Source organism: Syzygium oleosum, unplaced genomic scaffold, assembly GCF_021117445.2.
Source record: "Syzygium oleosum isolate NSW1041296 unplaced genomic scaffold, Sole_v2.1 Sole_v2.60, whole genome shotgun sequence".
NCBI classification, from domain to species: Eukaryota; Viridiplantae; Streptophyta; class Magnoliopsida; order Myrtales; family Myrtaceae; genus Syzygium; species Syzygium oleosum.
Genome location: NW_026607544.1, coordinates 328583 through 345364, shown reverse-complemented (window position 1 = coordinate 345364; position 16782 = coordinate 328583). Strand labels below are relative to the sequence as shown.

General features: G+C 45.4%; 1 protein-coding gene across 1 annotated transcript; it reads left to right on the top strand.

Moving 5' to 3' along the window:
• The first annotated feature begins 385 nt into the window (after nt 1-385).
• Nucleotides 386-2378, top strand: LOC115690414 (aspartyl protease family protein At5g10770-like). The gene is made up of 3 exons (XM_056307847.1): nt 386-773; nt 946-1350; nt 1499-2378. Exons 1-3 carry the CDS (start codon nt 593-595, stop codon nt 2329-2331), a joined length of 1419 nt encoding a protein of 472 aa, XP_056163822.1. The 5' UTR covers nt 386-592; the 3' UTR covers nt 2332-2378.
• The last annotated feature ends 14404 nt before the right edge of the window (nt 2379-16782 follow it).

Here is a 16782-nt window from a genome sequence, read left to right as displayed (position 1 = left end):
GTTACACCAATTTTGTGCACATCTTGGTGGTTGATTAATTGCTCAACATTTTGCACCATAAACATTACAGGATGTTAGTAGGGGTGTCAACAGATCGGTTCGGGTCGGGTCGGGTTATTTTTTGACACCCCTAGATATTAATTCATATTTTTTCTCCATTATTCTTTTGGGCCGTGTTTTCCAATAACTCTAGCCGGAGGAAACTCCCCCAAACCATACCTCCGATTGGTGGTTATGTGTAGTTATTTTTAGGATTAAGTTCGCACTAGTGACCGACTAATCAAAGATATGGTCGGACTCCTCCCACCAAGGGTCGGAGAAAAACTTGTTTATCTTTTCAGTAAGTCAAGGGGAGGAAGGCGACTGATTCCTAATGGGGGCTCGTTCCTTCAGTAAGTCATTTGAACTACGTATAACATAACCGAATAGACCGAAAAAATTGATTAATATTAAGAAGGATGACGTGTATGGCTTTCTAGTCTTATGCCGGATTGCCGGTCAAAAAACCTTACATAAGAGGCAGAACCAGAGAGCATTCTTGGCAGAAACTTGGAAAAGCAAATACATTTTACTTCCTTTTGGTATCAGATCGATGGAGGGCTCATTTTTCTGTCTGTTTAACAGGGCTCTCCTCTTACTCTCTCTCCATGTCCTCATGACTTGCTTCATGCACCAAGGTTATACTTATGGAGCAGAAGGGAAGCTTGCAAGCCACACTGTGTCAGTTAGCTCTCTATTGCCTTCTCCTTCTTGCTCACCTTCCACCACCAAAGGTGGGTCTCTCTCTCTCTACCAATATGTAGAATGAAGAATTGTCATGGGTAACGAGTCTTTTAACTAGTCTTTGTCGAATGGAAAAATAGAAGAGTCATTTTGTTTCTTGACCAATGCATTATTAACTTACTATTTCACATAATCTCTTACTCTCGCACGACATGCTTTTAGCTAGCAACCGAAAGTCGACTTTGGAAGTAGTTCACAAGAATGGCCCCTGCTCTCCCGTTCAAGACCAAAATCCTCTAAATCTCACTGAGATCCTGCTCCGAGATGAATCAAGGGTCAAGTGGATTCAGTCCCGATCCTCCAACAGCAGCAACCTTTTGAAAGCTTCAAAGGCAGCCAGTCTTCCAGCGAAGTCCGACATCATCGCCGGTGATTATGTAGTGACAATCGGCCTCGGCACACCCAAAAAGGACCTAACTCTCCTTTTCGACACAGGAAGCCCCCTCACATGGACCCAGTGCAAACCGTGCGTGGGATCTTGCTACACTCAGCCTGACCCAATCTTTAACCCGTCTCAATCATCGTCCTATGCTAATGCCTCGTGCGCCTCGACATTATGCTCCCTTGGTAATTGTCAATCACATTTGAGACACTTAGAACGTATGACTTCTTACCGAAATGTTCTTCAAGCATAGATGAGGAATCTCGGTTTCTAAAAGTTAAAAACCATCACAAGAATAACTAGAACTAATTAAAGCAATGTATTGTGCTCTAGGATCTTTAGTTGGTTCGGGATGCTCTGGATCGACATGTCTATATTCCATCACATATGACGACAATTCATCTTCGGACGGCTTCCTCGCCACTGAGAAGTTGACAATATCACCGACGGAGGTGATAGACAATTTTGGATTTGGCTGTGGCGAGAACAACTCAGGCATCTTTGGCAGAGCAGCAGGGCTTATTGGACTCTCTGACAACAATATCTCCATCGTGGAACAAACTGCGGCCATATATGGCAAGTATTTCTCCTACTGCTTGCCCTCTTCCGCTAGCTCCACCGGACACTTGACTTTCGGCAAGGATGGCGGAGTGCCGAGTTCAGTTAGGTTCACACCGTTATCAAAGGTCCAACAAGACTCGGAATTCTACGGAATAAGTATAGTAGGAATCAGTGTAGAAGGGATTCCTCTATCGATACCATCAACGGTTTTTTTGAGTGCAGGTGCCATCATCGACTCGGGAACTACCATTACCCAATTGCCTCCAACAGTTTATAGTGCCTTGAGAACCGCATTCAGGAAAGGAATGATGAATTACACGACAGCCCCGGCGGTTTCCACGTTCGATACTTGCTATGACTTTAGCAAAGAGCGCACAATTGCTGTCCCGTCCATAACATTCTCTTTCGCTGGGGGAGTCGACATTGATTTGGACCTTAGCGGGATATTGGTCATGGTGACGGCCTCGCAAGTGTGCCTAGCATTTGCAGCGAATGGTGCCGACAGTGATCTGGTCATTTATGGTAATGTGCAGCAGAAAACGTTTGAAGTTGTGTTTGATGTTGCTGGAAGAAAGCTAGGCTTTGGTCCAAATGGCTGCTCCTAAGATGGATGGATTAAAACGAAAGTCATTTATAGATATAATAAGGGAAGTGCTATTTTTTTTTTTGATTAAATTAAGGGAAGTGCTATTATTATGCCCTTCTTTGGTGTCGTTTAACATCAATCTGTGGGAGTTATAAATTACAGAGATCACCCATACGTAAATTTAACTAAATATAAATAAGAGGTTTCTTCCAATTATATCAGAAAAATATGACCAATTTGAGAAAGGATTACGACGCTCTCAAATATTAGAGTCACCCTAAAATGACCAAATTGACCCTACTCTCATGCGGAATTTACCATGAAATGTCCCTGGCCGCCATTGCGTCTCGCCTACCGTTGATTGTAGTCTGTGAGCCATCGCCGTCGGATTAGATGTAAACACTTGCCGTCCAATCGGTAAGATATCAATAATTCTAATGTGCGAACCTAATCTGTTTAGCCCCTCTTTCTTTTACGATTTCAAATTTCTTGCAAGCAAGGGGAATGACTTAACCGTAGGAAAGGAAATAATGGAGGACAAAGTCTTTGGTTAAAGAAAGTAATCTTTATGTAGGAAACACTATTGACGAGCACCTCCAAGATACTTATTATATATAATTAGAAATATTTCAACTTTTAAGATTGTGATTACAATACGAGATAAAACTCTACGTTGAAGACATAAAATTTCCTTCATTACTTGCTTAATAAGTGCTCTGGCGGTACTTGGTAGCAAAATTCATCATATAAAGTTGGGAAGTGACTATTAGCTTCTAATCTCTTGCCGTTTGGTTGCTTAGTTTCTCTTATTTGCTTGGTCGGCTTATTGGCTACGGCCTCGTCTGGTTCCATGACAAGAAATACTCGAACGGGTTCCTATTCCAAGTAGATTCCTTTTCAATTGTACGGATTGTGGAAAAATATTTTGGACTCAATGAGAGAATACTTCTCAGCAACCGATGATCAACAGGGAAGTTTGGCAACCAGGGAGAGTAGCCGAGTCTGTCAACCGACAGCAAAGTCCAACGGCTAGCGACCAGTGACGAGGTCTAGCCATCTTCTCTGGTGACCGGTGACTGATGATGGCAGCGACGGTCAATGGTGGAATTTTGTTTATCATAGTGTTGTGATTATAAAAATGTGAAATGGAATCCCAAGCCCAGCTATAACCAAGAAATCCGATTCTGCATTTTTTTAGGGATTCTATATTATATGGAACGAAATCCATGCTCTAATTTTTTTCCAGGTATGAAGATAGTGAGAATTAGTATCCTATTTCCTGAGGAATCCAATTCCGTATTGAACCGAAACGAGGCCTTAATTACTTTGATGTATGGGGTGCTGAGTTGTCTGCATTTTTATTCACAAATTTTTCTCCGATCTGAACTTTGAGAAATTGTGTACAAAATTTGAACCTATGTATCCTATACTCACCGCCTACTTCTACTCAAATCTTGCTTTCCTTTCTCCAAATCATATTCAATTTACTGTTTGAGATGTCATTTATGATCTGTTTGTGAAAGATTTGGCTGAAATCATTGGAGTCAATCATTATGAGTTCACACATCTCCCTGCCACTCCTGAAAGTTCTTATAAAGTTCTTACTGTAGATTCCAGTTTTACTCGTGAGTCAAAATCTCATGTTTCCCGCAATCTTCTCCCACTCAAAGAAATTGTTATCCACAGATTTCTTGTTAATTATCTCCGACCCAAAGCTACTTCCAAAAATGATATTTCAAAATATTAGGCAAAACTTATATGGGCAATATTGAATGGTGTTCCACATACCATTTTCTTCCATATGTACAGAATAGTGAGAAAGAGTCGAGGGAAATTGTCTTATGGTTCATTGATCACGAAGATCTTTAACCATCTGCACATTGAAATTCCCAATGACTTGTACAAAAAGTCAATTCCTAAGATGTCTGTTGGGGAAGAGATGTTGCTGAAGACGCATTTTAGGTCCTCTAAGAAAGGGTGGACAAAGGTCGTAAAGGTTGGAATGAATGAAGACAAGTTGTCAAGGGAATTGCTAGCCTTAGCAATCAAGAGCAGAGAAGATGAGAAAAGGAGTTCAGTGAAAAGAAAAGGCCCCTCAGGTAAGTTTGCACCTTCTCCAAAGAAGAAACAAATCAAATCCTTCTTAAAGAGGATTAGAGATGAATCTAAAGAAGACAAGGAGCAGATTATTGTTGAATCTGATAAGGGTGAGGAATCTGATGATGAAAAAGAACAGAGAGACAGAGAGATGGAAGAAAAGAGAAAAGAAGAAAGCTAGCAGAAGAAAGGCTAGCAGAGATGGAAAAGAAGCAGAAAGGCAAGCAGAGACTGCCAAACTTAGAGAAAAGACCGAAAGAAAAGAAGAAGAGGAGAGAATGAAAATGTAAGAAAATGAAAAGCTAAATGAGCTGTAGAAAACTGTTCTGAGTGAAAGGGAAACAACAAATGATTTTGAAATATGGAAGAACAAACTACAGATCCTGTACCTCCAGATCAGATCATGGAAGAAACAACTGAATCAGTTGCAGTTGATACAGAACGAAGCAAGATGATGAGAACTCTCAAGAGGCTGCTTATATTCGGGGGCAGTCTGAAGAGAGGAATAAAAGTGAGCTTTCTGAAGTAAGTGAATCCAGTAATCCCAGTGCCTTTCAGCTGTTCAATATGTTGAAGGAAATATATGGTAATCATATTGCAATCAAGGATGACATGAAGGCCATGCGATCAGAAATGCAAGGACAGATGCATAGCTCCGAAGAAGAAGTTGAACAAACAGTATGTAATGAAAGTTGATGAAACTTGCATCAAGCTGCAATGTTATGGTGTTGTTCGAGTCCCCTTTGATCCTTTTGATAGCAGCAACCCTCTTGATAGCCACAACCCTCCTGATCCAAGCAAACCCTCCTCCTCAAATGAATTTCAAATGATCGTTTTAATTATTTTTTGTGTTTAGGCTTGTTTTTTGAATTGGACATTTGAACTTCAGTTATATGGAAACTATGTGTTGTTTGGATATGAATGATGTTATTATTGATGATGCTGACAAAGCGGGGTAGAAAATACAGATATTTTGCAGATCTTTTGGATAAGGAAGTAATGCAGTAATGCTGATACTGCAAGTCAAGTTTGGATATACTCATGCGATAAGTTGTGGTTATAATGTTGTGGTTATAGTTCTAACTCTTATTGCAGTACATACTGAGTATAATCAGAGTGTGACATTCCTAACATTTATTTTCTTTGATCTATACTAGTATTTTATATTCCTTGTCTAAAAGAAACTTTTCAAACTTAGTCGCATATCTTTACAAAAAATCTTCTATATTGTGTTGAAATGATTTCTTATGACTAAAAGATCTTCTGAACAATTCTAGATAAATGGGAATTCTATATTGACTTGAAAGCATCGGGATCTTATATCTACATAAACTACATCATTATCATTGTAAAAGTATCTCGGAAAGAATAGTTGATAATATCCAAGAAGCCAGAAGCAACGTACTAAGTGTGTGACATTCCGAATTTTGGCCCGATTTGGGGTTTATAAGACGTGTAATTCGTCAGTGCGCTTATAATAGAATCTCGCCAGGGAACTGATCACTCTCGGGTTCTTGTTTTTAAAATAGAGATTTTGCTAAAATTGCATTCGATCGAATTTGGCCGTTATTTAGACCCCAAACTTGGCAGTTGATTTTTGAGAGTTTCGGGACGAATTTAATTGGATGGTGTCGATATTATTGTGGCCAGCGTCGGTATTGTCACGAATATGTGAAAAGTGGATTTTTGACCGGGTGCGGATTTGGACTGGTAGACTTCCCTCATAATGTGTTTTGAGTTATTTTATTTTGACCATTTGTCCTATAATATTAATTAGGATTTTTGAGAGCCGTTAGATCGTTTTTGGGTTCGAAATCGGACCGTTGGATCGCGCTCGAGTGCATGTTGACTTTTTGATCTCTCTCTCTCTCTCCTCTGCGCCGCGTCACCTCCCCCCCTGCGCACGTCTGCCCCCTCCTCTTCCCCATGCAAACCTTCTCTCTCTCTTCTCTCTCCTCCCTTCTCTTTTCCTTTCTTCTTTTCTTCTTCTTCCTTGTTCCTTCTCCACCGCGTCTGGTCCTGCTTCGCCCCCGCTCCTGCTCGCCCAGCCGACGCCGCTCGAGCTCGCCCGACCGCCGGCGCCGCGCGCTGTCGCGCCAGCCATCTCGGCCGCCGTCGCGCCGTCCATCGATCGCCACCCCGGCCGGGTTGTTCTCTCCCCTCCTCCGCCCGAGCTGCAGCTGCGGCCAGACTCAATGTGGCTGCGGCCGAACCCGCCCGCCGCCCGGCCGGCTCGTCAGGCCCAAGTCCCCACGGCCCCGCGCCCACGCCCTTTGAGCATCACTGTCACCGCCGCCGGCGCCCAGCCGCGCGCACCCGCCTCAGCCAACTTCCTCTCCTTCCTTTGGCTTACCGCCGTTCGCCGCCGCCGCGTCCGTCGCTCGCCGCCCGCCGGTCTCGGCCAGCGTGCCGCGCCGCCGCGCGAGGTCGCCGTGCCGCTGCCGCCGCGGGATCGCGCCGTCTACTCGCCACGCGCCTCGCGCCACCGCTGGTCGCCGCCCGGCCAGCTAGCCAACCCCGACCAGCCAACCCGTGCCGTAGGCTGGCTCATCGCCCATGCGACCAAAGCTCGCCGTCGTCGTGCCCGCGCCCGCGCCCGTGCCGGTGCCCGCGCCCGTGCCCGCGCGTGTGCCTAGTTCGGCACTGTTCACTTGGGCCATTTTAGGCCCGAGCCGACTTTTCCAGGGCCAAACTTAGGTAAGTGACTTTCTAAACCCTATTTAGTACTTTGGGTATTTTATAGACTTGTCTCGGGTTTAGAACGGTTAGGGCGTGTTTTAATTTAATTATGTTATGATATAATTGTGCTATTTGAATTGGATTAAATAATATGCTTGATTTGGGTGATCGTATGTGGCCGACTTGAACGTCGGGTTTATGGATTGAGGTGGCGAATTGTGATTTGGACTGAGTTGTGAATATAGGTTGTTTGATGCAATTGGCGTGAAATTGATCGAATTGAATGGCGTGTGCTTGCCTGTCGATTTTAACCCCGGATTGATCGGAGGGCTACGGACTTGGGACGTGTTGACGGCGGTCCGTGTGAAGGCATGAATGGCCGGTGTGCCAAATGGATGCGGGCTTGAGACGTGTTGACGGTGGCCCGTTAAAGGTGTATTGGACCGGGACGTGTTTACGTCGGTCGTTGGAAATTGAGCCCGGATTGATCGGAGGGCTACGGACTTGGGACGTGTTGACGGCGGTCCGTGTAAAAGTATGAATGGCCGGTGTGCCAGATGGGCCTGAGGCGCAGTGGCGCGGGCTGTGAGAATGGACCTGAGGCGCAGTGGCACGGGTCGTGAGAAAGATGTTCGGACACGCATGCGATTTGAGTGTGATTGTAATGGCTTGTTGAGTGTGACTGAATTGGCTGGTTGAGCGTGTGATTGAATTGGCTGGTTGAGCGTGTGATTGAGTTGGCTGGTTGAATTAGTTGGATTGATTGAGTGTAAGTGTGGTTGGTATTTGAGCGATTGTGATGTGTTATTTAATTACCATTATTGCATTATCACATGACGACTAACGTGCAGAGTTTACATGGGCTTGATGGCAAGGTGAGTACAATGATGCGAATTCTATATGTTGTGGGGTAGATTGCATGTATGACTTGTCTGGGTACACATTGGCCTACGTGGGGTATAGGGGGTTGCTTATTGAGACTCGTTCTCATGGTTATTATATAACCATTTCAGATCCGCGACCATGAGTGACTGGAGACGCTGCAAGGGTATCTCGGAGATCGAGGACCGGGTCAAGTACCCGGTATTTTGAGTTCTCCTTTTTGTAGAGGAGTTAAGTTTGCGAACCATTGCCCCTTTCGAGGAATGTGGTTCTGTTGACGAGGCTTAGCTTGGGGATTGTCTTTTTGTGGACGTCGTATGTATCTGTCAAGTGTAGGAATTACAGTTATAGTTTTGTGCTGTTGTTACCCCGTGTCATTATTAATTGTCCGGGTTGTGTCTATTTGTTTTCGCGCGTGCCTAATCTCTGATGTTTGGGTTGGGTCGGCGACGTGTCTGGGACGTCGCATTCAATGATCGACCATCGAGGGATGATCGCGCGCTAGTAGGGTGCGGGGTGTGACATCTCCGTTGATTTGGTATCAGAGCAAGGTCAGCTCGAACCAAGATGGTCGAAGCTTAGAGTGATAAGGAGCGATGACTTTGGGGTAGCCAGTTAGGGAGATTTGTTGGCCATGCGTCACCCAGACTGCTTAGTTGTGATTGCTGAGTGATATTATGCACTAATACGTGAAATGTAGGTGCGTCAGGACCTGAGATTAGTGCACGATCCCTGTTCTTTGTGATTGAGTGGTGTTGTGATTGACTGCCTGCTTAGTGAATTGTTGTGAATTACTGCCTAGAGCTTAGACTGGTATAGTTGGCCTAGGTCTTTAATTCCCGAGGGGAATTATAGCAGTTAAGTGGGTAGTGTGAATCCTATGAACTAGAGTAGCTGAGGAAGGGGTCGAGGTCGAGGTCGAGGTCGAGGTCGAGGTCGAGGTCGTGTAGGTCCGCAAGTTGGAGTTGTGGGGGATCCCAGATGGGATGAGATTTTGAGGGCACTCGAGGAAGTTAGAATTTTAATGGGAAGGCAAACTGAGGAGCGAAATGCTATCGTTGCTACTGATGTTGAGGCCACTATTGTCGTCGTCAATGGAAATAACAAGAATCATAGGTATAATGGAAATGTTGGGAATCAGGGTCAAGGGTAAGTTAATGCAGTCAGACAGATGCGTCAGTTGGTTGGAAATTTTTTGAAATTTAAACTTGCAAGGTTCGATGGGAAGAGGTGACCCTGAGGCTACATTACTTTGGACAGAGAACTTAGAAAAAGGCTTTTGAGGTATTCGGGTGCACTGATGAGGAGAAAGTGACCCTGGCTATATATCAACCCTAAGGAAATGCAAAGGATTGGTAAGAGGGCCCCCGAAGTAGGATATTTCAGAGGGCATAATTCCAAGCTAGGGTGTCGTTATCGAGGCCTTCAATAGGAGGTACTTTCAGAGTGTGCGCGAGAACAGAAAATGACAGAGTTTCTTCGGCTTCGCTAAAATTAAATGTCAGTTGATCAGTACGAGGCCGAGTTCGTAAGGTTGTCTAAGTACGTACTAAGGATAGTCAATGATCATGTGGATAGGACAAAGAGGTTCCAGGATGGACTGAAACCGAATCTTCGCAGTCAGTTGATGCTAATGAACTTAAGGGATTATAATGAGCTGTATGACGAGGCCCAAACGGTTGAAATGGATATGAATGAGAGGGTTACCGTATATGGATCGCGGTACACGCCGGCTGGGGACAATAGGAACTTTGGAAAGAAGCCTATGACAGAGAAACAAAGATTTGTCCCTCTAGTAAGAAAGAACTTTGGAAAGCCGAACTACTACTTCAACGCCGCATGTCGGTCTTACGGAAAGAGGCATAGGAATGGCCATTGCCAAGGTAGAAGTGGAGCATGTTGTGGATGTGGATAGTAAGGTCACCAAGTGAGAAATTGTTGAACCGACATGTTAGGTTACTAATGCAAGGACATTAAGTGAGAGCTGCCCGGCAGATTAATCAAAATTGACTATGGACGTAAGGAAAGATGTACGTTGTAGTGGGGAAGGAATCAAAGAATGTGCCGCGAAAGTCTAAAGGCGTTACGTGTTGATATTGGGTACAATAGGCGATGATTTTGAAGTTGTAACTCTAATGGTCATGTACGACGTATAATTGCTTATAATGGGTAGGCGCAATCGACTTAAGGATTCCTAAATTACTGACGATATTCTTGGACGAATTGGGATGGATGAGTGTTGCTTAAGGATTACAGATTTTGTAAAGAACCGGTGTGAGTTGTTTTTTAGAGACTGTTGTATTGAAATTTGGATGGATTGAGCTTTGTCTTTGAGGTGTAAAAAGATAATTAATTGGTGGCTGATTAGTTGGTTGAGGAATCAAGGCTAAAGGACATAGCCGAGGTGTGTAATTTTCCCGATGTCTTTCCTCAGGAATTGCCGGGATTGCCACCTGATAGGAGAGTCGAGGTTGTGGTTAAGTTGGCCCCAGGGACAAAACCGACCTTGGGAGCACTCCACAAGATGTCACTGTCGGAAATTGAAGGAATCGAAAGTCCAAATGCGGGAGTTATTGAATGAAGGTTTTATTCGTCTGAGTGGGTCTCCTTAGGGAGCGCCAGTTTTATTCGTGAGGAAGAGGGACGGATTGTTAAGGTTATGTATTGACTACAGACAGTTGAATCATGTGACTATTAAGGATAAATACCCGTTGCCAAGGATAGATGACCTGTTCGACCAGTTACAAGGGGCATCAATATTTTGTAAGATTGATCTGAGGACTGGCTATCACCAATTGAGGATCAAGGAGGAGGATGTGCCGAAGACGGCATTTAGGACGAGGTATGGACACTCTGAGTTTACGGTGATGCCATATGGATTGACTAACACCCCTGCTGCGTTTATGGATTTAATGAATCGGGTATTTAAGGAATTTCTAGATCAGTTTGTAATCGTATTCATAGAAGATATCTTGGTATACTCAAAGAGTTTCGCCGAGTATGAGTTACTTTTGGAAAAAAGGTTCTACGGGCTTTAAAAAGGAATATGCACTCTACGCCAAGTTCAGTAAGTGCGAATTCTGGCTTTACCGAGTAGCGTTCTTAGGACATGTGGTATCTGGTGAAGGGATCACAGTGGATCCGACAAAGATTGAAGCCGTCATAAATTGGCCAAGACCGACAATAGTAATCGAGGTTCGGAGCTTCTTGGATCTGGCAGGTTAATACAAACGTTTCGTGGAAAGGTTTTTAGCGTTAGCAACACCGTGGACGCGTTTGCAAAAGAAAGAAACGAAATTTGAATGGAAGGATAACTAGAAAAGGAGTTTTCAGGATTAAAACTGAGTTTGACGATCACGCCAGTGTTGACGGTCCCGTCAGGTCTGGGAGGATATGAAATCTACAATGACACGTCGCTAAGAGGACCCGGATGTGTGTTAACACAACGTGAAAGAGTAGTGGCATACACATCGCGACAAATGAGACCACGTAAGCTGAATTATCCAACGCATGATTTGGAATTAGCCGCGATTATCTTCGCTCTTAAGATTTGGAGACATAACCTGTGTGGGGAGAAATTTCAGATTTATACAGATCATCAGAGTTTAAAGGTATCTGTTTTCCCAAAAAGAACTTAGCATGAGACAGCGTCATTGGATGGAACTCCTTAAGGACTACGACTGCGATATTTTATATCACCCCGGAAAGGCTAATAAGGTAGCGGATGCACTGAGTTGGAAATCGAGCATCGCACATATGATGGTCAAAGAATGGACCTTGTTGGAGGGAGTCCGGGATTCAGAGTTTAAGTTTGAAGTGAGCCATGTTTTCAAGTCTACTTGCCGCATTGAGGATTGAACCGGATATTCAGACTAAGATTAAGGCTTTACAATCTACGGACCCGGAGATTCAGAAAATTTTGATGTATGGATGCCACAAAAAGGAAATCGGATTTTCAGATATCCGAGGATGGGATTCTAAAGTTCCGTGGACGGTTATGTGTGCCAAGTGATACAGAACTGAAGGAAGAGATTTTGTTTGAAGCACACCGTAGTACATATAGTATTTACCCGGGGAGTACGAAAATGTATTAGAATTTACAGCAGCATTATTGGTGGAACGGCATGAAAGTAGATGTAGCCAAACATGTGGCCAAGTGTTCAACATATCAGCAAGTGAAGGCGCAACATTACAAGCCGGATGGAATGTTGCAGCCATTGGAAATTCCCGAGTGGAAATAGGAACACATCACAATGGACTTTGCAATGGGATTACCGAGAAGTCAAAGGGGTCATGATTCGATTTGGGTGATAGTTGATCGGTTGACAAAGTCAGCACATTTTCTACCGATGCGAAAGGATTTCGCACTGGAAAGGTATGCCGATTTGTATGTGCGACTTATAGTTCGTCTCCATGGAGTACCAGTGACGATCACTTCGGACTGTGATCCTAAATTTACTGCCGCCTTTTGGAAAAGTCTTCATATGGCATTAGGAACGAAATTGCAGTTTAGCACGGCCTATCATCCCCAGACGGGTCAGTCTGAAAGGACGATTCAGACTTTGGAGGACATGCTGCGAGCGTGTCTTGGATTTTAAGGGTGGTTGGGAGGAATAGCTACATTTGGTTGAATTCGACTACAATAGCTACCAGCAGAGTATCAGAATGGCACCGTTTAAAGCATTGTACGGCAGAGCCTGCAGAACATCGGTTTGTTGGGATGAAGTTGGTGAGAGGAGCATTACGGGTCCAGAGTTAGTGCAACAGTCGATTGAGACAGTCAAGGCTATCGGGGACAGACTCAAAACCGCGCAGAGCCGCCAAAAGAATTATGCAGATCGGAGACGTAGGCCTTTGGAATTTCAAGTAGGGGACCACGTATTCCTCAAGGTGTCGCCGATGAGAGGATTGTCACGGTTTGGTAAGAAAGGAAAATTGAGCCCGAGGTACGTGGGCCCATTCGAGGTCTTAGAGAGAATAGGCACCTTGGCTTATCGTCTCGCGCTACCACCAAATTTATCTCATGTTCATAATGTGTCCCACGTGTCTATGTTGAGTAAGTACGAACCGGACCCGACCCACGTGCTGAACTATGAAGAAATAGACGTGGACGACAGGGTGTCGTATGTGGAAAAGCCAGTTCGGATTGAGGACAGAATAGAAAGAGTGTTGCGGAGCAAGAAAATTCCGATGGTCAAAGTAATTTGGGAACACCATGGGACCGAAGGTGCAACGTGGGAAAGTGAAGAGTTGATGCGATACCAGTACCCCCATTTATTTGAATAGTTGGGTTGAATTGTAAATTTCGAGGACAAAATTTTTGTAAGGGGGAAGAGTTGTGACGTTCCGAATTTTGGCCCGATTTGGGGTTTATAAGACGTGTAATTCGTCAGTGCGCTTATAATAGAATCTCGCCCGGGAACTGATCACTCTAGGGTTTTTGTTTTTAAAATAGAGATTTTGCTAAAATCGCACTCGATCGAATTTGGCCGTTATTTAGACCCCAAACTTGGCAGTCGATTTTTGAGAGTTTCGGGACGAATTTAATTGGACGGTGTCGATATTATTGTGGCTAGCGTCGGTATTGTCAGGAATATGTGAAAAGTGAATTTTTGACCGGGTGCGGATTTGGACTGGTAGACCTCCCTCATAGTGTGTTTTGAGTTATTTTATTTTGGCCATTTGTCCTATAATATTAATTAGGATTTTTGAGAGCCGCTAGATCGTTTTTGGGTTCGAAATCGAACCGTTGGATCGCGCTCGAGTGCACGTTGACTTTTTTATCTCTCTCTCTCTCTCTCTCTCTCTCTCTCTCTCTCTCTCTCTCTCTCCTCTGCGCCGCATCACCTCCCCCCCTGCGCACGTCTGCCCCTCCTCTTCCCCATGCAAACCTTCTCTCTCTCTTCTCTCTCCTCCCTTCTCTCTCCCTTTCTTATTTTCTTCTTCTTCCTTGTTCCTTCTCCACCGCGTCTGGTCTTGCTTCGCCCCCGCTCCTGCTCACCCAGCCGACGCCGCCCGAGCTCGCCTGACCGCCGAGCGCCGCCGCCATCGCCAGCCAGCTCGGCCGCCGTCGCGCCGTCCATCAGTCGCCACCTCGACCGACTGTTCTCTCTCCCTCCTCCGCGCGAGCTGCAGCTCGCCGCTGCTTCTGCTGCTGCCGAACCCCGCCAGCCGCCGGCCAGCTGGTCCGGCCAAGTCCCCAGCGCCGCCCCAACGCCTGAGCATCCCCGTCACCGCCGCCGAGCGCCCCAGCCGCGCCACCCGCCTCAGCCAACTTCCTCTCCTTCCTTTGGCTTACCGCCGTTCGCCGCCGCCGCTGTCGCCGCCTCGCCGCCCGCTTGTTCGGCCAGCGTGCCCATCGCCGCCGGGAGGTCGCCGTGCTGCCCGTCGCCGCCGCCTCGCCGCCTCGATGCCGCCGTCGCCGCCACGTCGCTGCCACCGCTGGTCGCCGCCCGGCCAGCCAGCCAACCCCGCCAGCCAACCTAGGCCGTGGCCGGCTCATCGCCCATGCGACCAAGCCGCGCACCCGTCACCGTGCCCGCGCCCGAGCCCGCGCCCGTGCCCGCGCCCGTGCCCACCCCCGTCGTCGCGCCCGTGCCCGCGCGTGTGCCTAGTTCGGCACTGTTCACCTGGGCCATTTTAGGCTCGAGCCGACTTTTCCTGGGTCAAACTTAGGTAAGTGACTTCCTAAACCCTATTTAGTACTTTGGGTATTTTATAGACTTGTCTCGGGTTTAGAACAGTTAGGGCGTGTTTTAATTTAATTATGTTATGATATAATTGTGCTATTTGAATTGGATTAAATAATATGCTTGATTTGGGTGATCGTATGTGGCCGACTTGAACGTCGGGTTTATGGATTGAGGTGGCAAATTGTGATTTGGACTGAGTTGTGAATATAGGTTGTTTGATGCAATTGGCGTGAAATTGATCGAATTGAATGGCGTGTGCTTGCTTGTCGATTTTAACCCCGGATTGATCGGAGGGCTACGGACTTGGGACGTGTTGACGGCGGTCCGTGTGAAGGCATGAATGGCCGGTGTGCCAAATGGATGCGGGCTTGAGACGTGTTGACGGTGGCCCGTTAAAGGTGTATTGGACCGGGACGTGTTTACGTCGGTCGTTGGAAATTGAGCCCGGATTGATCGGAGGGCTACGGACTTGGGACATGTTGACGGCGGTCCGTGTAAAAGTATGAATGGCCGGTGTGCCAGATGGGCCTGAGGCGCAGTGGCGCGGGCTGTGAGAATGGACCTGAGGCGCAGTGGCGCGGGTCGTGAGAAAGATGTTCGGACACGCATGCGATTTGAGTGTGATTGTAATGGCTTGTTGAGCGTGACTGAATTGGCTGGTTGAGCGTGTGATTGAATTGGCTGGTTGAGCGTGTGATTGAATTGGCTGGTTGAGCGTGTGATTGAGTTGGCTGGTTGAATTAGTTGGATTGATTGAGTGTAAGTGTGGTTGGTATTTGAGCGATTGTGATGTGTTATTTAATTACCATTATTGCATTATCACATGACGACTAACGTGCAGAGTTTACATGGGCTTGATGGCAAGGTGAGTACAATGATGCGAATTCTATATGTTGTGGGGTAGATTGCATGTATGACTTGTCTGGGTACACATTGGCCTACGTGGGGTATAGGGGGTTGCTTATTGAGACTCGTTCTCACGGTTATTATATAACCATTTCAGATCCGCGACCATGAGTGACTGGAGACGCTGTAAAGGTATCTCGGAGATCGAGGACCGGGTCAAGTACCCGGTATTTTGAGTTCCCCTTTTTGTAGAGGAGTTAAGTTTGCGAACCATTGCCCCTTTCGAGGAATGTGGTTCTGTTGACGAGGCTTAGCTTGGGGATTGTCTTTTTGTGGACGTCGTATGTATCTGTCAAGTGTAGGAATTACAGTTATTGTTTTGTGCTATTGTTACCCCGTGTCATTATTAATTGTCCGGGCTGTTTCTATTTGTTTCTGCGCGTGCCTAATCTCTGATGTTTGGGTTGGGTCGGCGACGTGTCTGGGATGTCGTATTCAATGATCGACCATCGAGGGATGATCGCGCGCTCGTAGGGTGCGGGGCGTGACAAAGTGAATATCAACAAGTGAACCGCATGAATATCAGCAAGGCTATTAAATGGATATTAGCAGACAACTTAGGAGCAAATGCTGAATATAATCAGAATGAGCTGAATATTAGAATACCTATTCTACTTGAGACGAAATTCTTATTACAAACTTAAAGATTATCATTTTGAGATACTTAATCTAATTCTCGATAGTTAGTGATCTAGCATGGAATCCCACTTTAGAAGATCTTAATTGACTATAAATCTTAAGGATTATGTGCGCAAAATAATCAATGATGTGAGATATCTTGGTTGATTGACAATTATCCTGAAGGCAAGATTATTTCCATAGCTAAAGCTCTCCACTTTTGGAAACCGAGATTTGGCTAAATAGGCAACTAAATCGATGAGATCTGTGATTGTTTAACCTCAACGGCTATCTAATCTTCTCAACATTTTTCCAACAAGTAGATTGGAAATTGATCCTCAAAGATTGTCCAATGGAAAGTTCAGATGCTAATGAGTATAAAATGAAGACCAAGGCGCCGAAGAGTAAGATAGATCAAGAGTACAAAATTCCATATGTTGACTTGTCTTCTGAGAGCATATTATTGTAATGTCATGAGAGGTGTTAACATTGTTATAAGTGTGTACTTACATATGAGATAGTGATATCTATCAGCTTAAGTATTAGCAGGACCTACTTTGTGGAGAAATGCTTGAATATTAGTAGGCACATACAAC